Source organism: Sorex araneus, chromosome 8, assembly GCF_027595985.1.
Source record: "Sorex araneus isolate mSorAra2 chromosome 8, mSorAra2.pri, whole genome shotgun sequence".
Lineage (NCBI taxonomy): Eukaryota > Metazoa > Chordata > Mammalia > Eulipotyphla > Soricidae > Sorex > Sorex araneus.
In genome coordinates this window covers 49,123,270-49,148,124 of record NC_073309.1, presented here as the reverse complement: position 1 = coordinate 49,148,124, position 24,855 = coordinate 49,123,270, and the positions used below count along the sequence as shown (strand labels likewise).

The 24,855-nt window shown below is 57.0% G+C and overlaps 1 protein-coding gene across 2 annotated transcripts; it reads left to right on the top strand.

The window, feature by feature from the left end:
* The first annotated feature begins 199 nt into the window (after positions 1 to 199).
* On the top strand, positions 200 to 19,862 carry PPP1R13L (protein phosphatase 1 regulatory subunit 13 like). 2 transcript variants are annotated; one of them, XM_004607735.3, is made up of 13 exons: positions 200 to 702; positions 6,857 to 6,933; positions 7,044 to 7,186; positions 7,726 to 8,239; positions 8,342 to 8,440; positions 8,514 to 8,605; positions 8,822 to 9,272; positions 11,563 to 12,014; positions 16,216 to 16,347; positions 16,452 to 16,585; positions 16,676 to 16,842; positions 17,969 to 18,168; positions 19,326 to 19,862. In XM_004607735.3, exons 2-13 carry the CDS (start codon positions 6,879 to 6,881, stop codon positions 19,362 to 19,364), a joined length of 2,478 nt encoding a protein of 825 aa, XP_004607792.2. In that variant the 5' UTR covers positions 200 to 702; positions 6,857 to 6,878; the 3' UTR covers positions 19,365 to 19,862. The 2 variants fall into 2 exon arrangements, with proteins under 2 accessions (XP_004607792.2, XP_055001614.1); XM_055145639.1 differs by lacking the exon at positions 200 to 702 and adding an exon at positions 1,423 to 1,549.
* The last annotated feature ends 4,993 nt before the right edge of the window (positions 19,863 to 24,855 follow it).

Here is a 24,855-nt window from a genome sequence, read left to right as displayed (position 1 = left end):
AGAAGAAAAGGAATAGCCCAAGCCCGTGGATGATGCAGGCTTTGAGTGCAGGAAATCCGGTTGCATCCCCAACACCACATGGTCCCCAGAGCCTTTCCCCCAGACCTACCCCCCAGGAGTAGCTCACAGCATCGCAGGGTGTGCTCCCCCCAAAATAGTGACGACTGAACGGGAGAGGTGGGGCAGGGACCATCTTCTGCAGCCGCCTGGAGATAGAGTCTGGATGCGACTTCCACGGGCAGGTCACTCTCGACTCCTTGGGCTCGCCCTTTTTGTCTGTGAAATAGAGTTTGAGGGGCCGGAGTGATCCCCCAGTGGGGAGGGCGCTTGATTTGCACGCAGACGCTGACCCGGGTTCGATCCTCGGCATCCCACATGGTCCCCCAAACACTACTGAGTGCAGAGCTAGGAGTCCGCCCTGAGCACCGCCGGGTGTGGCACCAAAACAAAAACAAGTACAAAAAGATTTGGAGCGCCTGCTGATGGATGGAGGCTGTCGCGTCCCGCCCCTCCGGGACTACAAGTCCCAAGGTGCTCGAAGTGACCCCGGCTCCCCCTCCCCTCCGGACCCGCCTCCCTCCAGTTCCAGTCACGTCGTCTAACCTGTTTCAGGCGCCTGCCCCGCCCCGTCCTCCGCTGCTCCCCGGAGCCGGAGCCGGAGCCGGAGGGAGCCCCCCCGGTGCCAGGACCTGTCCCGGACCCGTGAGTTCCACCCCCTCGGGGTCCAACGTCTTTGGAGAAACCCGCACCCAGACCCGCGTCCCTGGGAGGACTGGGAGGGGTCTCGTACGTCGGTTCCCTGGGGCAGAACTGGGGGTGCGCAGTCACCAGGGTTTGGGGGAGAAGAGAATTGGGATGCTTGGTTTCCCGGACAGAAGGAGAGGGAGTTTGACTGAGTCGGGGGAAAGGAAGGTCTGGGCGCTCTGGCCCCGGGAGATGGAGGAGTAGGAACCCCCGAGGTCCTCGGATGGAGTGGGGGGCGGGGTACTCTCGAAAGTTGCAGTCCTCGAGTGGAATTGGGGTATCGGATCCCCGAGTTTGGGGGCAGAAATGGGAAGCTCGGGCTGGGGCCCTGGAAAGGACGGCCGTCCTGCCTCCTCCACCGAGCCCTTTAAATACCGAGCGGAATGTAGGGGTGCCATGGGCCAAGGGACGTGGTGCCCCGGAAGGGTGCCAGCACCCCGGGTCTCCCTGAATTCAGTACTCCCTCCCGTTTTCCGGCTTCGGGGTAGGGGCGAGCATGGGGGGGGATGGTGGCGGCTGTCCAGTTTTCGGTGCCGCTGCGCGATCCCCAACATGTCATTAACCCGGGAGTCAGACCTGCTAAACCAGCGCGGGAGGGGGCGGTGTGTGGGGAGGGGCTCGGCCCCAGGGCGCCCCCTAGCGGCGCCGCCCCCGCTATTGCTCCACCGAAGTGAGGAAATGTCAGGATGAGGGGCGGGTCTCCTGGGGGCCTTGGAGAGGCCAGCGAAGAATCCCTTCAAGAAGGGGATGCATTCTGGGAAGCTGGAGTGGACTGGGCACTTACACCACGGCCTTCCACGGAGAGGTAAACTGAGGGTTAGAGGGCCACCCGAGGCAGCGGAGTTGGGGAGGGGGCTAGGAGTGGGCGCCAGGATTTGGTCTGAACCTGCCTCAGCAGGAAAGCGTTTCTTCCATCCCCAGGAAGGCATTCCGTCCTTCCCCACCGGATTTTCAGACTAACCTGCCTCTTCCGGGCTCCTCACCCTGACCCCGAGGTGAGAAATGTCACCTCCTCCCCGTCTGTCTGACCTGGGGTGGCGTGAGAGATAAGGGAGGGATCCAGGCTAATTCTGGAGGTGTGTGTCTGTCCTTGGAGCTGGGGAGGGCAGGGCCTGTCTGTCTCCCCCCTCCCCGTCTCCCCGCAGCGTCAGGAGTGGGGATTAAACCAGGGTCTGACAAGAGAGAGCAAGCAGCCTTTCCGCTGTTTGGACTTGAAGGGCATTTGGCGATAGCCCGAGATGAAAGTAAAAATAATAACTGGGGTTGCCAAGCCTGAGCTGGAGTGAGCCAGGCGCTGGGCTGGCAGGTAGAGACCTTACCCTGCGCTAGGCTGCCAGGTAGAGACACTGCCTCTTGTCTCCAGAATGCTCCGGCAGCTGGCCCACTGGTGTTGCCCACCCTGGGAATAACTTCTCCCTACCCCTGAGGCTGGAAAAATGGCACTGCCCTTCTCCCTTCTTTTTGTTTTCTTTTTTCGGTTACGCCCGCCGGTGCTCTGGGCTTATTCCTGGCTCTGCACTCAAGGATCACAACTGGTGGGCTCACAACCATATAGGGGTCCAGGATCAAACTCATTTACACCGCGTGCAAGGCAAACATCCTCCCTACTCCCCTGTGTTTGAGGGGATGACGGGATCCAGGAGAACGGGGAATTCACGACCCCATGGCTCAGAAAGTTGAGAATCTGGAGTTCTGTATTTCTGGGTTTGGGCTTGGGTTTATCCCCAGCTGGAGTTCTGGCCTGAATTAATCCCCTGGGCGTGGCCCCAAAACAAAAAACAAACCAGCAAATAAAAGAACACCAGAAAAACCTATGGACTGCAGAGCGTTCAAGGGGCATTGCCTTCAGGAAGCTCAGATTTGATCAACAAAACCAAAACCACACACAACCTGCAAAACAAACAAACAAACCCAAAATCCTCAGGCTGGCGGAATCTCAAAAAGTTGCACTGGTGCTTGGTTTGGGTTTAGGAGCCCCCAGACATGATGCACCAAGAAGCACTCAACTTCCAGCCACAAAACTGCGATCCAGCCCCCTGAGACCCCTTACACTTTGTCTCTGGCTCAGAATGAGTTGAAAGGGTGTTTTGATGGGGTGGGGGTGAGGGGGAGACTGAGGGATTATTTTGGTTTTGTCTTCTTTTTTCTTTTTGGCTTTTGAGGTCATACCCAGCTATGGTCAGGTGTTACTCCTGGCTTTCTGCTGTCAGGAATTACTTCTGGTGGTGCTCAGGGACCACATGCAGTGCCCCCAGGGATCGATCCATGATTGGCACATGCAAGGCAAACATTCTCCCCACTGGACTATTGCTCCAGCCCCTTTCTTTGGATTTTGTGCCTTCAATGTGTCTGATCCTGTTCTCTCTTAATGAATAACTGGGGAAACACTGGTAATTAAGAACCCTCAATGTGTGGACTGGATTCACGCCCTGCTCAGAGCCACAGAGCCAAACACTACACAAATGATGTCATCCAAACCTCACGCCAGGGAGCTGTCGCATCCGTCCTCCCCTATGTACTGGAGGAAGATGGGGCAAAAAAGAAGATAAAGGGCTGGAGCAATAGCACAGCGGGTAGGGCATTTGCCTTGCACATGGCAGACCCGGGTTCGATTCCCAGCATCCCACATGGTCCCCTGAGCACCACCAGGGGTGATTCCTGAGTGCAGAGCCAGGAGTAACCCTGAGCATCGCTGGGTGTGACCCAAAAAGAAAAAATAAACCAGAAAGAATTAACACCAAACACAGACTTTCCTGGGAGGCCCCACCCGCTGTTCTCTACGCCGATCCATGCCCGCTGTCTCCCAACTCCCAGAGTGGGTGGGGGGCATCCCAGTGTCGTCCGTGGTGAGGGACGCAGCTGTGACATTCCCATCCGGGTTTGCCCCCGCCCAGTCTGGTGTTCCGTCGGAAGACGATTGCTCCAAGAAACCCTCCGTGTCTCGCCCCCCACCCCCCGCCCCGCGCGATTCTTCACCCCGAATGACCCAGCTGGGATGCGGTGACAGGAGAAGCTGGGCATGCGGACCGAGCCGGGGCTGGAGAGTAACTCGTGGGTGGAAGAGCACTCACGGGGGCGGGAGGAGCCGGGCGAAGAAGACCTGCGGGTGGAGGGAGGAGCCGGGCCTGGGAGCCGGGGAGCGGCCCGTGCCGCCCTTGCGCCCCACCCGGACCCCACTCCCCTGCCGCAGGAGGTTGCGCACCTGCCCGGGCTCGCCGCACATTCCCGGGGTCTGAGCTCAGGCGCGGTCCGCCCGGCCGACCCGAGGGGGGGCCCGTGACCCCGAGCGCCCCCTGGCGGCCGCTGCGCCCGCAGCCGCCCCAGCCCGGCCCCACGCCCAGGCTCGGCATTTCCTTCCACCCAGAGAGTGTTATGTGGAGCCTAACACACTTGGGGATCGTGAAATTTTCCCATCCCTAAGCAGCCGTTCGCTGCCAGCATGCTGCCCTCGGAGGCTGCGTGCAATTGTGAATTTTGGTATTACTTTTGGGGGAAATAGAAAGCAGGCTCTGCTCATATGGTGCCAGGGATCAACCCCCCATCTGCATGCCAGCCCTTTGAGCTATCTCCCTGACCCCAGCACTATTTGCTTTTTTTTTGGGGGGGGAGGGTTGCACAGGGGTTACTCCTGGCTCTGCAGTCAGGAATTACTCCTGGTGGTGCTCAGGGTACCATATGGGATGCTGGGGATCGAAGCCAGGTCGGCTGTGTGCAAGGCAAATGCCCTACCCGCTGTGCTATCACTCCGGCCCCCCAGCACTGTTTATCTGTCTTGGAGGGCCAAGGGACGGGGCGGGGGGGGGTGTAAGTCTGGCAGTGTTCACAGCTTCCTCTGGACTGTCTTCAGGGGTGATGCTTGGCAGGGCTCTGGGGGCCATAGGGGGTGCCAGGATGGAACCCTGATCAGGTGCATGAAGGGCAAGCACCTTCCCCCTGGACAATCACTCAGGACCCTCATTTGTCTATTTTGACAGACACGATGTCTCTCCTGGGTATTCCTGAGGTTCTAAAATATTCGAGTTGGGGCCGGTCCTATAGTATAACAGGAAGGGTGTTTGCCTCGCACACAGACAATACGGGTTTGATCCCCTGCATCCCCCATATGGTCCCCCAGGCAGTGCCAGGGGTGGTTCCTGAACACAGAGCCAGGAGTATCCCCTGAGCATCATTGGATATGATCCAAACCCCAAAATAAATAAAAAATAAAATCCCTGAGTTGGGGTTCTGAGGTCCAGACATTTTCAGGTACACCTCTGGTCCCTTGTACCCTCCCGACATCGGTGGTCAGCCTATTTCTTTTTCCTTCTTTTCAGGTCAGGAAACTGAGACACTTTTTTTCAGGGTGGTGGGTAAACAGGGGTCTCACCACCTCTAAATCCTAAGTGTGCCCCTCCTTGGGCCTGTCCACATTCTGTGATCCCCTCCGCATTCCCTGAGACTTTGAGGAGATGCTGGAAATGATTGTTGGCTGGAAATGATATTCCCTAAGAAGTCTAGAAGAGTCCGTGTGGAGAATCTGAGCCTGTTCCCAGCAGGAATCTTGAACTCAGTATTTTCCGAAGTTGCAGGCTTTCAGTATTTGTCAAATTCCCCCAAACAGCCCTCTCTGCCTCTCAGAACCTTGTTTTGTTTTGTTGGGGGGGGGCACACCTGGCGATGCTCGGGGGCCACTCCTGGCTCCGTGCTCAGGAATCACCCCTGGCAGTGCTTGGGGGACCAGATGGGATACTGGGGCTCAAACGCTGGTCTGCCATATGCAAGGCAGGAGCCTTCCCCACTGCCCTGTCGCTCTGGCCCATCAGAATCTTGATGCCTGCAAGGTCGAGTCGCTGGTTTGCCCCTTCCTTTCACTGGTGGGGAAACTGAAGCCCCAGGAGGTGGAGACGCAGCACCCAAGGTCACACGACACTCCCAACACACCCAGATGAGCCACTGGCCCCAACAGGTTCTGTTCTGAGCTTTCCCAGACAGAGGCCGTAATGGGCATGCCGGGGCCCGCCCCGCTGCCCACGCTCGCCCCGCCAAGCCTGCGCCGCGCCGCCCGGAGCAGCGGGAGGTGGCAGCTGGGCGTGCATGGCGGCTGCCATGGGGATCGTGATGGTGCCGGCTGGACCGGTTTCTGGTGGCCTGGCTCCCCTCCACTGGGCTGGTGACCGCTGCCCCCAGCCACCTCCCTGTCCGTTCCGGGAACACTGGGTCCTTGTGAAGCAGTTTTCTTTCTGGGTGGGGACCCTGGGGAGAGGCGGTTGGGTTGTCCCTGGCCTCGGGACCGTCCAGTCTGAAGACAGCCCAGAAGGACAAGTCAGGTCCTGATGGGGAGCCCAGCGTGCCAACTGGCTCCAGGATGTCCTGGGATTAATGTTTCCTGAACCCCACCTTCTTATCTTTTTTTTGGGGTGCCTGGGGCTACTCCCAGCAATATGGAGCCTGATAATTCAGCCACTAAATGCTACAGTGCTGTTGAGGCACCGTTGGGGTCCACCAGGGCTGCCCCAATGCTGCTGGGGGTATATGGTGCCAGGGATTGAACTTGGAACTTGGGGTCTAATGCGTAGAATGTGTGTGCCCCAGTCTTTGAGCCATCTCCCTAGCCCCCGCGCCCCACTTTCTTGCCTGCATTGGGGGCCTTGACCATAGAATGAGGGGGTAGAAAGACAGGTTCGAAATCCTGGGAGGAAATACCAACACAATGGTGTTTCTTTTTCTTTTTTTCTTTTTTTTTTTTTTTGTCTTTTGGGGGAGGAGGTTCACACCTGGCAATGCTCAGGGGTTACTCCTTGGCTCTGCACTCAGGAATTACTACTGGCCAGGATTAAATGTGGGTCAGCCACATTCAAATCAAACACCCTACCTGCTATCCTAGCGCTCTGGCCCCTCAACAGTTTTTAAAAAATAATTTACACGAAGGAGCAATAGTACAGCACTTAAGGCCTTGCATACGACCAGCTCGGGTTCTATCCCAGGCATCCCATAGGGTCCAATGAACACCGCCAGGAGTGATCCTTGAGTGTAGAGCCGGGAGTAGCCGCTGAACTTCCCCCCGGTGTGCCCTCACCAATATTATTTCTCGGGGAAGGGGGAAAGACTGAGACGGTTTCTCCCGGCTCCGCAGGCGCCCCGCTCCGGCCGGCACCATGGACAGCGAGGCTTTCCAGAGCGCGCGGGACCTCTTAGACCTCAACTTCCAATGTGAGCAGAGAGGAGGGGGCGGGCCTTGCCAGGCGGGGAACTGGGTGCGGGGAGGGTCGAAGCGGCGTGGGGACCTTCCCTCCCGGTCCTCACCTCTCCTGCCCGGCCAGCCCTGGCCATGAAGCACATGGACCTGAAGCAGATGGAGCTGGACACGGCGGCGGCCAAAGTGGACGAGCTCACCAAGCAGCTGGAGTCGCTCTGGTCCGACTCGCCAGCGCCCCCTGGCTCGCAGGCCGGAGTCGCGCCTCGGGTGAGCCTGGCCCCCACCCCTGGCCCTGCGCAGCCCCCCTTCTCATCCCCCCACCTCACCCCAATCCCGAGTCAGCTTCTTTCCACCAGTTCTGGCCAGGCTGACCCATAAGTGCAGGTTCTGAGCGACTTAAGATCGCTTTTTGTTAAAAGAGGGAAGGGGGGCTGGAACGAAAGTACAGCGGGTAGGGCGTTTGCCTTGCACGCTTCCGACCTGGGTTCGATCCCCGGTATCCCATATGGTCCCCCAAGTACCGCCAGGAGTGATCCCTGAGTGCAGAGCCATGAGTAACTTGAACCTCGGTGGGTGTGAACACTTTCCCCCTTCTCCCCCCCCCAAAAAAAAGGCAAGTGCTTCACTGCTGAGCCACATCTCCAGCCACGTGCGTGCCTTTTTGTAGGCGACCCAAGGGTACTGATTTCAGCCCTGAGTCGGGACTCTGTTCCCAGCCCCTGACTCCAGCACAATACAGCCCTTTTGACTTCCTCCCGACTCCCCACTGACGCCCCTCTGACCCCCTCATGTCCGGCTCCCCACAGCCGCCCCGGTACAGCTCCAGCCCTGTCTCGGAGCTCTTCAGCAACCGAGGGTCCCCCAGGAAGACGGCCCCCGACGGCGCGGAAGGCCCCTTTGGACGCTCCGAGAGCGCCCCGGCCCTGCACCCCTACAGCCCGTTGTCCCCCAAGGGCCGGCCGTCGTCCCCGCGCGCGCCGCTCTACCTGCAGCCGGACCCCTTCGGCAGCCTGGACCGCGCGCCCTCCCCGCGGCCCCGCACCTTCGACGGCGCGGGCGGCTCCCTCGGCCGCGCGCCCTCCCCGCGGCCCGGCGCCGGCCCGCTGCGCCAGCAGGGCCCCCCCGCGCCCTTCGACTTCCTGGGCCGCGCCGGCTCCCCCCGAGGCAGCCCCCTGGCCGAGGGACCCCAGGCCTTCTTCCCTGAGCGCGGGCCCTCGCCGCGCCCCCCAGCCTCCGCCTATGACGCGTCCCCGGCCGCCTTCGGGAGCCCCCTGGTGGGCGCGGGCGGCAGTGCCTTCGCCCCGCCTCTGCGCGCTCAAGGTGAATTTGCGGAGGGGGGGGTGGTGTCTTCCTGAGCTCCGGGAGGTGGGAACCTGCGTCCCGGGAACACCACCCACCCACTCTTCCTTCACGTCTCCGCAGACGACCTAACACTGCGCCGGCGGCCCCCCAAAGCCTGGAACGAGTCTGATCTGGACGTGGCGTACGAGAAGAAGTCTTCCCAGACGGCGAGCTATGAGCGTGAGTGACGGCAGGCGGGGAAGTGGGGCTTGCCAGAGTAGGGAGCCCCAAAGCTGAACGGTTCTCTTCGCAGGTCTGGACGTCTTCACCCGGCCGGCTTCGCCCGGTCTGCAGCTGTTACCGTGGAGAGAAAGCAGCCTGGATGGGCTGGGGGCCTCTGGCAAGGTGAGGGGCGGAGGCAGGCGGAGGAGGGTGAGGGGGGGTGGACCAGCCTCCTTCCCCGTCTCCCACCAGCTCTTATGCCCTTCTGGAGGCTTCCAAGCCGGGATCTTCTTTTCTCTCCCCCCTTCCTACTTCCCCACCTCCCTCTCTCCCCTGCCTTCGCCCCATCTTTCTCACCTGAGTCCCTGCTTCCTTCCTCCCCTCTCTCTCCCCCGCCAGGACCTCACGAGCGCCACTCTGCCCCGAAATTACAAGGTCTCCCCTCTGGCCAACGACAGGCGCTCGGACGTGGGCAGTTACCGCCGATCGCTGGGCTCGGCGGGGCCGTCAGGCACGCTGCCCCGGAGCTGGCAACCCGTCAGCCGGATTCCCATGCCCCCTTCGAGTCCCCAGCCCCGCGGTGCCCCCCGCCAGCGCCCCCTCCCCCTCAGCATGATCTTCAAGCTGCAGAACGCCTTCTGGGAGCACGGGGGCAGCCGGGCCATGTTCCCTGGCTCCCCCATCTTCTCCCGGCTGCCCCCCCCAAAACTGCCCCTCCAGCCTCAAGCCCCCTCCCAGCCCCAGCTGCCTCCTCAGCCCCAACCACAGCCCCAGCCTCAGCCTCCGGCCCCAGCCCCAGCCCCGCAGCCTCCACAGCAGACCTGGCTCCCGGTGAGCACCGCTAGCGAAGGTGAGTGAGTCTGCAGGGGGCACCCAGAGGGTTGGGCAGAGAGAGGACCTGACCCACGGGACGGGGGGGCACTGTGTGGAGGGGTACTGTCCCTTCCAAGCTGCTTTTTCCAGACACTCTCTCCGCAGGAGTCTAAGCCAAAGCAGCTTGGGAATTTGCCCAGGACTCAGGGATGACCCATAGCTAGGCACGGACCAGCAGTCAGACTGTCTGGTTCCGTGCTGTGTGACCTGGGGCAAGCCCCTTAACCTCTCTGAACCACTGTTTCATGTAACAGGAATGGGGAATAGTGGTAGGACCTATCCGTGTTTGTTTGGGGGGATGGGAGGCGCATCCAGCAGTGCCCAGGGGCTACTCCCTGATTGGTGTTCTGGGCTCACTCCCAGCAGTGTGGGGAGGGCTGCGTGGTGCCAGGATTGAACCCAGGGGTACTGCATGCCACGCACGTCCTCAGCTCATTGTGCTCGCTCTCTGGTCCCACTAGATCTGGTATTTTTGAAATATGGTGTTAGGATACTTAATCCACAAATCCTGGGCCCCTCTGGTCAACGACAATAGCGTACAGCCATAGTACAGCAGGGAGGACACTTGCCTGCGTGCAGCTGATCCTGATTTGATGCCTGGCATCCCACAGGGTCCCTTGAGCACTGCCAGGAGTGATTCTTGAGTGCAGAGCCAAGAATCAGCCCTATGCATCAACAAGTGTGGACCAACCACAAAAAACAAACCAAAAATTTTTTCTTTTTCTTTTTGGGTCACACCCAGCGATGTACAGGGGTTACTCCTGGCTTTGCACTCAGGAATTACCCCTGGCGGTGCTCAGGGGACCATATGGGATGCTGGGAATCGAACCCAGGTCGGCCACATGCAAGGCAAATGCCCTACCCGCTGTGCTATGATTTCAGCACCCCCCCAAAAAAATTTTTTTTAAATCCTTAATATGAAGCCAGATGCATCTTGCACCTTCAGTAGCGATCACATGAGCTGGGCTAATTATCCATATTTCAGGAGATGCGATCAAACCCCTGCAAGCTAACCGCTGCATTAGGAACTCAGAGAGAGAAACAAGGCTGAGATGAGACCATCAGCCCCCAGATTCTAATACCAGGAGGAGTGAGAAGAGGGAATTCACCTTATGAGAAAGCCAAAACTGGGGCTGGACTGATAGTAGAGTGGGGAGGGCATTTGCCTTGCATGCCATTGGCCTGGGTTCAATCCTCAGCATCCCATGTGGTCCCCCGAGCACCACCAGGAATAACCCCGGAGCATCACTAGGTGCGACCCAAAAAGAAAGTCAAAGCTAGGGACTGGAGAGCTAGAGAGTATGGGGTTCATGCACTTGGCTTGCACGTGGCCAGCCCTGGTTTGGTCCCTGATCCTCTGAGCACCGCCTGGGGTGGGCCCTGTGCACGGGGCCAGGAGTAAGCCCTAGACACCTCTGGGTATGGCCCCCTCCAAACAGGAACAACCAATAACAACACTCTAACTGGGTGGGTAACTGTTTTCATGTGAGTGCCCAGATTCCATCCCCTGCACCCTTGTGGTGCGTGAGGCTCTATGAGGAGCGCCCCCTGAGCACTGCTGGGTGTGGTACAAGCGAACAGGTGAACCAAAAGGAGTCTGGAGTCAGGGATTCTAGAGTTAGAGAAGATGGTTGTTCGGTTGGAGAAATGGGACATGCTTGAAGGTGCGTGGCTCGCCTGGGGCTGACCCGAGTTCGATTCCCTGGCGCCGCATTGGGTCCCCTGAGCCCCACCAGGAGTGATCCCTGAGCACTGCCAGGTGCAGTCCGAAAACAGAACAAACAGGACCATTAAGATCCCAGCGGTGTGTCTCTGGGCAATTGATTTACCCTCCCGGAGACTCAGTTTCTCTTCCTGCCCACCACACACAAGGCAATATCGGAGGCAAGTTAGACTGCTGCCCACTAAGTGCTGGATGGATGGACACAGCCATAAATGCCCACCATTCACAGCCAGAGAGAGCGAGAAACTGCCTTAAGGGGCTGGAGCGACAGCACAGCGGGTCGGGCATTTGCCTTGCACGCGGCCGACCCGGTTCGATTCCCAGCATTTCATATGGTCCCCTGAACACCGTCAGGGGTAATTCCTGAGTGCAGAGCCAGGAGTAACCCCTGTGCCTCACCAGGTGTTTCCCAAAAAGCAAAAAAAAAAAAAAAAAGTCACAAAGAGAAGCTGTGCTGGTGGCAGGTCCCACCAGTCGTGGGCAGAGACTTCTGGGACCTCCCTTCCCGCCCCCGAGCCCTGATGTAATTTTTGCTCTTTCTTAGCGCCCCCCAAGCCCCCGCCTGAGCTGGAGCCAGAGCCGGAGCTGGAGGGGCTGCTGACGCCCGCGCTGGAGGCCGGCGAGGGGGACGAGGCGGTCACGCGGCCCCTCAGCCCCACGCGGCTGCAGCCGGCACTGCCCCCGGAGGCCCAGTCGGTGCCCGAGCTGGAGGAGGTGGCCCGGGTGCTGGCAGAGATCCCCCGGCCGCTCAAGCGCCGAGGCTCCATGGAGCAGAGCCCGGCCGTGGCGCTGCCTCCCACGCACAAGAAGCAGTACCAGCAGATCATCAGCCGCCTCTTCCACCGACACGGCGGGCCTGGGGCGCCGGAGCCCGACCTCACCCCTATCACCGAGGGCGCCGAGGCCCGGGCGGGACCCCCAGCTCCGGCCCCACCTGCTCCCATCCCACCGCCACCGCCGCCGCACAGCAGCCCCCAGGAGCAGCCGCAGAGCCTGGTGAGTCTATTAGCGCAGAAAGGGGCCTCTAGCGGGACGAGGGCAGAAGGACCCCCGGAATTGGCCCATCTCATCTCTGCATGCTGCTGGCCCCCTGCTAACCGTTCCTCCAGCTGCGACCGGCAGCTGCAAGGGACACTTGGAAATGTTCCGTATAGCTGCGCCTGTTCTTTTTTTTTCTTTTTTTAAAAAGTAATTTCATTTTAATTTTTTGGCTTTGTTTTGGGGCTGCAACCCTGTGGGATGCCTGGGACCGAACCCTGGTCGCCAGCATGCAAGGCAAATGCCTTCCCTGCTGCGCTACAGGCCCCTCCGCCTGCATTCTGATGGAAGGGAGGAACTTGGAAGCCCAGGACGTGGCTGGAGCACAGCACGTGGTGTGCAGGAGTGAGGCCCTGGGTTTGATCCCTGAGCTGCAGAGAGTGATATCCCCCAGCCCTGCCCCAGAAACAATAATCAACGGAGTCCTGGCCACCCAGAGACTTTCTCTGCCTCTCTTCTTTTTTTTTTTTTTTTTTGCTTTTTGGGTCACACCTGGCGATGCACAGGGGTTACTCCTGGCTCTGTACTCAGGAATCACTCCTGGCAGTGCTCAGGGGACCCTATAGGATGCTGGGAATCAAACTCGGGCCAGCCATGTGCAAGGCAAACGCCCTACTCGCTGTGCTATTGCTCCAGCCCTCTGCCTGCCTTCTATTCTGTAGTTTTTATTTTGTTTGGGGGCCACACCCATCAGTGCTCAGGGCTCACTCCTGGTGGTGCTCTGGGGATCATAGCGGGAGGTGGGGGAGAGGGGAGCCGAACCCAGGTGGGTCACATGCAAGCGCCCTCCCCACCGTGCTATTGCTCTGTCCCCCACTGTCACCATTTCTGACTCTGCTCACCAGCACCCCACCCCTTCTTCTCCCAGTCTCTGATCTCTTTCAACTCAGCACGCCCCTGCTGTGGCTAGAAAGCTTCCACCCACCTCTGAGTCAAAGCCGTCTTGACACGCTTGCCAAACTGACTTGACAGGCCTCGGAGGCCTTGACTCAGAGCTCCTTCCGAGTCTCTGGCCTCTGAGGCTATTCCTGTTTGTGTTCCCCTCTCCGCCTCTGCCTGTCTGGATTTAAGGCCCCAGCTCCAGGGTCCTGGTCAACAGTAGAACAGCAGGCACCTCACTGGGCCTCGGTTTTCTCATCTGCAAAATGGGTAGAGCAGCTGCCCCGTCTACCAGACTCTGTTAATACTGTGTTCAGGTTCTGGGACAGTAAGAGGCTCAGAACTGGAGGCCAGGTAGGGTGGATCTGGGGCCCCCAAGTCCCAACACCTCATAACGCCCTGCTCATCCATAGCATCCTGGTGGCCCCCAAGTGGGAGTGAAGAATAAAAGACTCAGAGCCCCTGAGATTGCCCAGGGGTTAAGGTGCTGCCTTGCAGGTGGCTGACCCCAGTTAGATTCCTGAGACTGCCTGATCCCAGCTGGGAGCCTCCCTGAGCACAGAGTCCTGAGTACCCCTAGGTGTAGCTTCACCCCTGCCCCCTCTCGCACTTTTTTTGAGGGGGGATGGCAGCCAGCAGAGCTCAGGGCTTACTCCCGGCTTTGTGCTCAGGTACCACGCCTGGGGCCGGAGTGTTAGCACAGTGGGGAGGGGGGGTGCGTTTGCCTTGCACGCGGTAGAACCAGGTTTGATTCCCATAGGTTCCCCTGAGCACTGCCAGGAGTAACACCCCTGAGCATTGCCAGGGATAGAAAAAAGCCAAAAAGAAAAAAGAAAAAGACTCCCGTCTGGGTTCGGGGGACCAGATTTGGTGCCTGGGACAGAACCCAGATCGGCTGTTGTGAGCCAAGCGCCTTCCCGCTGTAGTCTCTCGAGTCTCAAGGCACTTAGCCATTTGCTGCAACTTTTGTTGACCTTTAACCAGGAATTTCTGCTGGCCTCGGTCCCTGTTTCTTGTCAGGGGGAGGCTGAGGGGCCCTTGAGGAATCTCGTGAGAAGTCCCCGTCTCTCTCTGTGGGCACACAGAAGTGGGGGCTTCAGATGAACACCCCAAATGCCTATTCTCATGCCCTCCTGAGGGTTGAGAATAAAAATATTGGGACCTCGGATCTTGGACGAAAGCACAGAGGAAGAATGACAGGTCTTGAAAGGGTATAAACTAGCCAGTAAAATCTGCCAGGTCCTGCCCACAGGGAAACTTGAGAACTCCCGGAAGGCTGGAAAGAAATCCTGGTGTCCATCTTGGCCCCCGAGATCCTGGATCCTGAGGCCCTGAAGCTTTGAAGACCTTAGAGTTATAGTTATTGGGGGCTGGGGTGATAGTACAGCAGGGAGGGCACTTACCTTGCATGCTGTGGACCCAGGTTTGATCTCGTAGGGTCTCTGAGTACTGCCAGGAGTGGCCCTGAGCATCGCTGGGTGTGGCCCAAAAACCAAGGGAAAAAAAAGAGAATACTGATCAAGAGTTTTACATTTAGGGGCTGGAGCGATAGCACAGCGGGTAGGGCATTTGCCTTGCACGCGGCCGACCCGGGTTCAATTCCCAGCATCCCATATGGTCCCCCAAGTACCGCCAGGAGTGATTCCTGAGTGCAGAGTCAGGAGTCAGCCCTGAGCATCTCGGGGTGTGACCCAAAAAGCAAAATAAATAAATAAATAAATAAAGAGTTTTACATTTAGTGAAAAAAGAAAAGGACATTGCAAAGTTAGATCACGGCCCATGTATAGTCACCAGAACTGGAAATTAATGGCTGGAACTCAATGGAGCAAGCCAAAGCTTTGCATGCAGGAAGCTCACATTTCATTTGCAGTACCTCATGGTCTTGCAAGCACTGAACTGGGGGTAACCCCTGAACACTGGCAAGTGTGACCCCAAACCATGCCCCCTTGGAAAACACTGTAGCATTGTCATCCCGTTGTTTATCGACTTGCTCGAGTGGGCACCAGTAAATGTCTCCATTGTGAGACTTGTTACTGTTTTTGGCATATCAAATGCGCCACAGGTAGCTTGCCAGGCTCTGCCGTGCAGGTGGGATACTCTCCTGGGCTCTCTGAGAGGGATGTAGGTATCGAACCCAGGTCGGCCGCGTGCAAGGCAAACGCCCTACCTGCTGTGCTACCACTCCAGTCCCTTGGAAAGAAAAACGAAAAACTGAAAATTCAAAGCACTTATCATTTGGATCACAAAATCACAGGCTAAGCCTGGGGGGATGGCTCAGAGGGCTGGGGCACAGGGTTTGCTTGGGGGAGACCCGGGTTCTATTCCCAGCACCGCACAGTCCCCAAGCTACAGCTGGGAGTGACTCCCAAGTACTGCTAGGCATGGCTCCAAAGCAAGCGAAAAATATCATTCCATATTACAACATAACATGACTCTGCTTATTGTTTCTGCTTGCTTTGGGGCCACACCTGGTGGTGCTCGGGGGTTACTCCTGACTCTGCACTCAGGAATTACTCCTGGTGGTGCTCAGATGACCCTTATGGGATGCAGGGGAGGAACCTGGGTTGGGTGCATACAAGGCAAGCAGGCTCCCCGCTCTGCTAGTATCCCTCCGGCCCCTGATTGCTTCAGAAATGAGACTGAGGGATGGAACAAGTGCCTGGCTTCCATCCACAATCATCAGCTCTAGCTTCTCTCCACATCCTTAGGAGTTTAAAGGCCCAATTTCCCAAATTCTGGAATTCCTGATTGGTAGGAAACTGGAGCTTATGGAATTGAGGGATACCCCGCCACCCCGGAAATCCCTGTGGACCCGGGAGTCTGTGCACCTCCCTGGGTTCCAGTCCATCTATCTGGTGTGTAGCCAGAGTTAAGGACCAGGGGGCTGGAGCAATAGCACAGCGGGTAGGGCGTTTGCCTTGCACGTGGCTGACCCGGGTTCGATTCCCAGCATCCCATATGTTCCCTCGAGGACTGCCAGGAGTGATTCCTAAGTGCAGAGCCAGGAGTAACCTCTGAGCATGGCCGGGTGTGACCCAAAAAGTTAAAAAAAAAAAAAGAGTCTGGAGACATAGTACAGTGGGGAAGACAGTTACTTTGCACAGCCAGCCCTGGGTTCGCTCCCCAGCACCCTATATGGTCTCCAGCTCCGCCAGGAGTGATCCCTGAGCAGAGAGCAGGGAGTCATCCCTGAGCACCGCTGTGTATGGCCAACAAAAACAGACAAGGATCACCCCGGTCCTCGGGTCATCCCCTCAAACGCCCGAACTCTGCCCCCCAGGAGATGCGCTCCGTGCTGCGGAAGGCGGGATCCCCGCGCAAGGCTCGGCGCGCGCGCCTGAACCCGTTGGTGCTGCTGCTGGATGCGGCGCTGACCGGGGAGCTGGACGTGGTGCAGCAGGCGGTGAAGGAGGTGAACAGGGCCCGCGGGCGCGGACGGACGGCGGGATGGGCTCCGGAGCGGGCACCCTAAGGACTCACCCTCTGCCCCCCGCCGCCCCCCACGCCTCCCCGCAGATGAACGACCCAAGCCAGCCCAACGAGGAGGGCATCACCGCCCTGCACAACGCCATCTGCGGCGCCAACTACGCCATCGTCGACTTCCTCATCGCGGCGGGCGCCAACGTCAATTCCCCCGACAGCCACGGCTGGTGAGGGCCCCTGGGGCCGTGGCGGGTGGGTGGGGGGGGACCATGCCGGGGACCCCCGCGCCGCCGCTTACGCTCTTGCCTCCCCCGCAGGACCCCGCTGCACTGCGCCGCGTCGTGCAACGACACGGCCATCTGCACGGCCCTGGTGCAGCACGGCGCGGCCATCTTCGCCACCACCCTCAGCGACGGCGCCACCGCCATCGAGAAGTGCGACCCCTACCGCGAGGGCTACGCAGATTGCGCCACTTATCTGGCAGGTGCGAGGCGCGCCCGGCGGGAGCGCAGCGGCGCGGGAACCGGATGCCCTGGTGGGCAGGGGGAGGCGGTCAGGAGAGAGGGGACTTGGATGCACCGACCGTCGGGGAGCGGGGGTGGGGGCGATGTGGAGAGGATTGGCCAGGAGCCTCCCACCTGGTTAGTGGGAGCAGCGAGGTGGGGGACGGGAGACAGGGACACGAGAGAGGGACAAAGGCAACAGTTGCGCAGCTGACCTTTCCAATTGGCTTAGAGCTGGGCTAGCGGGGATCTGTTCCCTGCCGGAGAGAACCCCCCCACCCCCCGCCCCAGCACACACCTGGACAGGCGACACAGCCTTGGCTTCTGCGGAGGGGTTTGGAGGCTGCCCCCCGTGGAGTCTGAAGCTGGGGTTCAGGAGGGGTTGTGTCTAGGGTCGCAAAGGCACACCTGGAGCCACATTGGAGTCAGGCTGTAGAGCCGGGCTGGGACAGGGTATGGGGGAGGTGAGCCTAGCGGGGCGCTCCACCTGGCCTTCTCATGCCTGCCTGCCCGAGAGCGGGGCTGCAGAGGGATTTTAGGAGCCACTGGACAAGTCTGGGGCTCCAAAGAGGCGTTGGGGCCGTGACACCTTGTCGCCGGTAGGTGGCGCCCGTGAGCCGCGCCGTCTAGGAGGTGGGGGTGGGGGGGAAACACACCTGACCGGAAATGGGGGACAAGAAGGAACTAGCGGGCTGAACCATTGAAGGGGGGCAAAGGGGTGAAGTCCTGGCCTCTGGGGAAACTTTATCACTTAAAAAGGGGAAGATCTGGAAAGGCGGAGATGGGGCTGCCGGAAGGGTGTAGTAGGGGCCTGTGCCCTCTGACGATGGTATTGACGTTTATGGAAACGACCACTTTCGTGGGAGCGGGGAGCAGACGTCCCGGGATCCGGGGGCCGCCTAGGAATGTCACTCATGCACAGGAGAGAATGGAGACTGCAGATCCTCCTGGCTCCCTCCCCGTCTTGGTGCACCCCAAGTGTCCCCAATGCTCCTCGAGGCTGCCCGGCCCAAACTGGGGCACCCACCACTCCAGGAGCCAGATCCCGGGGCGGGTCCCTGAGTGCCCCTCGCCGGGAGGTCACGGGTGGTCGCTGGCTCGTTGCAGACGTGGAGCAGAGCATGGGGCTCATGCACAACGGGGCGGTGTATGCCCTGTGGGACTACAGCGCCGAGTTCGGGGACGAGCTGTCCTTCCGCGAGGGCGAGTCGGTCACCGTGCTGCGGAGGGACGGGCCGGAGGAGACAGACTGGTGGTGGGCCTCCCTGCATGGCCAGGAGGGCTACGTGCCCCGCAACTACTTTGGGGTGAGCCGGCAGATCACGTGATGGCTTCGAGGGTGGGGGGACGAGATGGGAGATGGTCCTGCAGGGGGGGTTGGGGAGGGAGGGAGGGACCCTCTTCCTCTGGGGGAGCAGGAGGAGGTCAGAGCTCCCCTCAATGTTCTGGGGACCATGGGATGCCAGGGATGGAACCAGGGCTTCCCACGTGCAAATCCTACTTCATCCCATTCATCTCTATCTCCCGTGCTGAGAGAACGGCCCGGTGGTCCCCCTTGGGTGCTCACCAGTATTACCTGCCTGGGTGTTGGATTGGGTCATGTGCAGATGTCTGTATCTCTCCAATTACATTACTAGAGAAGTTAAAGCAGAATCTTTTAGAACTGGAATGATAGTACAGAGGGTAAGGTGCTTGCCTCGCACATGGCCGACCCAGGTTCAATCCCCGGCACCCTTAGGGTCCCCTGAGCCCCTCCAGGAATAATCCCTGAGCACAGAGCCAAGAGTAAGCCCTGAACATAGACAGGTGTGACCCAAAAAAACAAAAGTAAATAATTAATTTTGGTGGAAGGGAGTAAGAAAGAATTCCGTTTTAGCAAGGGGGAGTTAAAGCACTGTTTGTTTTTTAGGGGGGCTGGGGGGACCACCCCCTGTGCTGCCCAGGGACTATTCCTCTGTGATCAGGAGTGACCCCTGCTGGTTCTCTGGGGCCCGTGTGTGCTGTCTGGGTTGAACGGGGGTCATTGAAACCCAAGGCAAGCCCCTTAGCTCTGTGTTATCTCTCCAGCGCTAAAGAATGGTTTATGGGGTCAGTGCCATAATATGGCAGGGAGGACGCTTTCCTTGCATGTGGCCAATCCAGGTTCAATCCCTGGCACTCCATATGGTCCTCTGAGCATTGCCGGGAATGATTCCTGAGTGCAGAGCCAGTACTGACTCCCGAGCACCACCGGGTATGACCCCCCCAAAAAAGAAATAATAATCATTTTGTTAACTGGCCCAGTAAATGGCTCCAGGGGCTGGGGCACATGCTTTGATGCAGGAGATGTGGGTTTGATTAGTGCAAGATCCCCGAGGCATAGCCAGGAGTGACACTGAGCCGGAAGTAATCCCTATGGGCAAAGGGAGGGGGGTGGAATGAGAGGAGGGAGCCCCTGACGTCTGACGCTTCTGTCTTCCCGCAGCTGTTCCCCAGAGTGAAGGCCCCAAGGAGTAAGGTGTAAGAGGAGAGAACCGTTTCCAGCGGAGACAGGAGGAAGCGGCCTGGCCTGCCACCGATGCTCCAGGGGCTGCTGCGCCTCCCTGCACCCCAACGCCCCCCACGGGGCTGGGTCCTGGCCACCTGCTCCCTGTGACCACAGAGGTTTTGAGGAGGAGAACCCCAGCCTTAAGTTTAGGAAGCTGCCTTAGTCGTGGGGGATATTGGCGGGGCTGGGAGTCATGGGGATGGGGGCAGAAGGCTCCCCACTCCCGTTTGCCAATCAAATCCCAGCAAAGTGCCTCCCACTCATATTGACAACCCCTTCCTGCCCCCCCCTTCCTAAATTCTCCCTGCCCCAGCCAGCTAGTCCCCAACCTCCCAGCCCAGCCTGCTGGGGGTGAGGGGGGCATATTCATCTCTTCCTGGAGGGCTCCGTCCCCACCTCCAGCCAATCAGTGTGCCTTCACATCGTGCTGATTTTGTAACGAAATGCGACTTTTTCTTTATAAATAAAGGTAGTTTGCACAAAAATGGATGCCCGCCCTCCTCTTTTGGATTCTGTTCGTTGTTGTTGTTCTATAAATAAATTTCATAATATAGACACATATTAGGGCTGGAGGAATAGTCCAGTGGGTAGGGCGCTTGCCGTGCATGCAGACAGCTGGATTCAATCTCCAGCATACCATATGGTTCCCCGAGTACCCCATTATGGTCCCTGAGCCCCACCAGAAGTGATCCCTGACCATTGCTGAGTATGGTCAGGGATCACTGACCATAAGTAAGCCCTGACCATCCCCGAATATGAGCCAAGAAGCAAAACAACAACAAAAGCTTAAGGACCTAGGGCCCGGGAGGTAGTACAGCAAGTAAGGTTTTGGCCTTGCATGCAGGCACCGGGGCTTGATCCCTGGCACAGTGCAGGGTTCCCCAAGAACTACTCAGAGTGAGCCCTGAGCATAGAGCTCGCTGAGGCTCCAAAACCAAGAAAAATTTCTTATTTATTTACTTTTGCCTTTTGGGTGATACCAGGCAATGCCCAGGGATTACTCCTGGCTCTGCACTCAGAAATTACTCCTGGTCATGCTCCAGGAACAATATGGGACATCAGGACTTGAACCCAGGTCAACTGGTCAAGACAAACGCCAAAGCCTCTGTATTAACGCTCTGACCTGAAAAATTTAAAAAAATTTTTTTTCTTTTTGGATCACACCCAGCATTGCACAGGGGTTACTCCTGGCTCTGCACTCAGGAATTACTCCTGGTGGTGCTCAGGGGACCATATGGGATGCTGAGAATTGAACTCAGGTCAGCTGTGTGCAAGGCAAACACCCTACCCGCTGTGCTATTGCTTCAGCCTCCCCCCCACAAAAAAGTAAAATTCTTAAGCCATCAAAGGAGGGGGCTGGAGTGACAGTACAGCGGGGAGGGCATTTGCCTTACACACTGCCTCCCTGGGTTCAATCCCCAGCATCCCATATGATCCCCCAAGCAATGCAAGGAGTAATTCCTGAGTGCAGAGCCAGAAATAATCTCTGAGCATCGCTGGGTGTGACCCAAAAAGCCAAGAAAGGGGGGAAAAAAGACATCAAAGGAGATACAAAAGCATGAAAAAACATCAAAACATGGTAACAATAAGCAAACATTTGAAAGAACAAGAACTGGAGAGCACATGCTTGCGTGGGTGAGACCCTGGTTTCATTGTCCGTTGTTGGATTATAGTTCTAAGCATTTTAAGAAGTAACATTGCTTTGTCCTTGCTCTTCTTGAAGGGAGCTTATGTTTATTGAATTACTCCCAGCACAGTGCTCCTGAAGCACACCCAATCCCATCCGGCACTCCCAGTCCTCTGTCTTTTTCCTTTTTCCTCTTCCTGTTAGTGACAAATATCCCCAAATCAGACCCTGTAATTTGTAAAGTCAGATTCTTCTGAGAACTCTGGATTTTGTGTATGTAAGTGGAATATTGCTTTTCTCTTTTCTCTATGTCTTTTGCAGAGTTTATTTTAGTGCAGTGTCCTTTCTGTATAGACACAGGAAGACAGTGAATGCTATGCTTTTGTATCTTGGGAGCTAATTGACTCAATAATATTTACTCTTGGACATCCATCATATTTACTTGAATTAAGCCTCAGTTGCCCTTACTTCCTAACATCTCCAAAAGGAGGCTCCCGACAAGGGACTTGGTTGGACCCAGGGCAAGCAGTAAGCTACCCTCGCATCAAAAAAGAGTCAGGCTAAGGGCCATAAGAAATATAATAAGTTAAGAGCATGGCCACGGAGCAAACTCTGACATGACCCAAAAAGAAGTAACTGAGTAAGGACCCTGTTGGGATTAGGAAAGAATAACCTGGCCTGGCTTGCCTCCACACCTGGCATCTCATAGGGTCCCCTGAACACTTCCAGGAATAGTTCCTGAACGCAGAATCAGGAGTAACCCCTGAGTATTGCTGGATGTGGCCCTCAACACTGACAGGTGTGGCTCAAAAGCCAAAACAATGACCCCGAGCAGGCAGGACATTCGCCCTTGTACTCAACCAACCTAGGTTCCATCCCTGGCACTCCATATGGACCCCGAAACCTGCCAAGAGTCATCCCTGAGTATAGAGCCAGGAGTAAGTCCTGAACACCATTGTCTGTGGTCCCTCCCAAAACACACACAGAAATAAATACACAAATAAAAACAACAACAACAAAAACATGGCCAGAATATGTATGGCCCGGAGGAGACATAATCTGGAGACAGCTCAATGAGTTGAGAACAAACTTTGCATACGAGAGGCATCTTTGGTGCCTGGACCCTCATGGTCCAATGAGGGCATCAGGGAGTGACCCCCAGCACAGAAGCTGAGTGATGTCCACCCTTAAAAGTGTGTTCCAAGAACAAACAGATGAACAAATAAATCAAGCAAGATGAACTGGGTTGTGAAAAGGTGTCGCGCAGATTTACAAACAACGCTCCCATTATGTCCCTGCTGCTCCATCTGTTGGAGCTATGGGAAACTCTCCCACACAGTTTCTTCCCCTGGGGCTCCATGCCCACCCCCACCGCTCCACAGTTTCGGAGACTCCAGACAGAGATTCCTAGTTCTACAGGTCCAGGGGGGCTGAAGCGATAGCACAGCGGGTAGGGCATTTGCCTTCCACGTGGCTGACCCAGGTTCAATTCCTCTGTTTCTCTCAGACAGCCCGGCAAGCTACCTAGAGTATCTCGCCTGCACGGCAGAGCCTGGCAAGCTATCCATGGCGTATTCAATAATGCCACACAGGATGCCAGAGATCTCACCTGGGTTGGCTGCGTGCAAGGCTAGTGCCCTAGCCACTGTACTAGTTCTTCTGGCCTCTGTCCTCAGCGGCAGTTCAGTGGTAGGGCTCAAGGACCCAGGGGTGCTTTGCATACAAGTGACCACTAGGGGCACTCTGGCCTGCTCAGGGGCTTCAGGGCCACACCTGGAGATGCTCAAGAGATCAGGTGGTGCCTAGCTCAGGAGCAGGTAAAGTATGTCCCTTAGCCCGGGTACTAATTCCCTCTTTCCCAAATGTTTTTTTGGGGGCTGGGGCGCACCCAGCAGTGATGAGGGCCATTGCTGGCTCAGTATTAGGGAGGCCCTCGTGGTGGTGTGGGTGATGCGGAGAGGGGCAGACAATGTTGAGGACCAAACCTGGGCCTTCCTTCAGCATGTAGTGCCTGAGCTCACTGGTTTTTGTTTTTGTGCCATACCTGGCAGTACTCAGGGCTTACTCCTGGCTCTGCACTCAGAAATTATTCCTGGCAGGGCTCAATGGGCCATATGGGATGCCAGAGATCGAACCTGGGCCAGCTACGTGCTAGGCAAACACCTTACCCACTCTACTACTCTACTATCTATCTGGTCCCTAGTTTGGGCTCAGCCTGCCAAGCTAACTCTCCCCTTTTTCAAATAAAATTAATTGTCCCCAAGAAAGGCCCTCCGCCGAGATGTAACCCCGGCGGCTGCATGTGTGCGGCCTCTCCGCTGCTGCACAACCATGGCCCCGGAGGCCAGCTAAACTACTTTGTGCACCAGCAGCTTCTTGCAGAAATGTCTCTAGACTGTGAACTGAGCCTCGGCCACCACCTTATGACGACCACAAAAGGGAGTTACGAGCTTGCAGTGATGCAATTTCTGGCAAAAATTTCCCTGGACTTAGTTACTAAAATACAAAAATCCAAAACCGTGCAGCTGCGATAGACCTCATATCTCTTCATTGTCAGCAATGGAAAATAAATTATCAAATGCTTCCTTTTCGGGGCCGGAGCAATAGCACAGCGGGTGGGGCGTTTGCCTTGCACGCGGCCGACCCGGGTTCGATCCCCGGCATCCCATATGGTCCCCCAAGCATCGCCAGGAGTAATTCCTGAGTGCAAAGCCAGGAGTAACCCCTGAGCATCGCTGGGTGTGACCCAAAAAGCAAAAAAAAAAAAAAATGCTTCCTTTTCAACAGGTCTGACTTGGGGGGGTGGGAAACTCCAAGCAATAGTGAGTTTTTTTGTTGAAATATTGAATGTAATCAAAGTAAAGAGAAAAGTAAAGTGAAATTTATCAGCTACACAGGTGGGGGGGGCGGGGAGGAGGTATACTGGAGTTCCTGGTGGTGGAATATATGCAACGGTGAAGGGATGGGTGTTTGAGCATTGTATAACTGAGACTTAAGCCTGAAACCTTTGTAACTTTCCACATGGTGATTCAATAAAAAAATTAAAAAAATTAATTGTCGGGGCTGGAGAGATAGCACAGCGGGTAGGGCGTTTGCCTTGCACGCGGCCGACCCGGGTTCAAATCCCAGCATCCCATATGGTCCCCTGAGAACGGCCAGGGGTAATTCCTGAGTGCAGAGCCAGGAGTAACCCCTGTGCATCGCCAGGTGTGACCCAAAAAGCAAAAAAAAAAAAAAAATTAATTGTCTCCAAGAAAGATGGGATTTTAGCTTCATTAACCTGAGCCCCTGATATCTGGGTGGAGCTAGGGGTGGATCTGCTTTCCCGTCCCACTTCGGGAGTAGGTAAGGTCTGTTTCCATGCATGTGCCCTTACACCCTGTCAAACCCTGCCCTTGTCTCGAAACTGTTCTGTTCTTCACACTGAAATTGATTGACCCTCAGTTGGAGTACTAGTATAACTGGTAGGGATTTGCTTTGCATGAGGCTGATCCGGGTTTTTCCTGGCATCCTATAATGTTCCCTGAGCACTGCCAAGAGTGATTTCTGAGTGCTGCGCCTGGAGTAATCCTTGAGCATCACCAAGTGTGGCCCTCTCCTCTCCCCCCCAAAAAAAATAGAAAACCAAAATAAGAAATTGAAGGGCCCGAGAGATAGTACAGCAGGTAGGACACTTGCCTTGTACACAGCCAACCCAGATTCCATCCCCAGTATCCCACAGGGACCCCTAAGCACTGCCAGGAATAATTCCTGAGTGCTGAGCCAGAAGCAACCCCTAAGCATCGTTGGGTGTGACTTCAAAAGCTAAAAACGACCAAAAAAAAAAAAAAAAAAAAGACC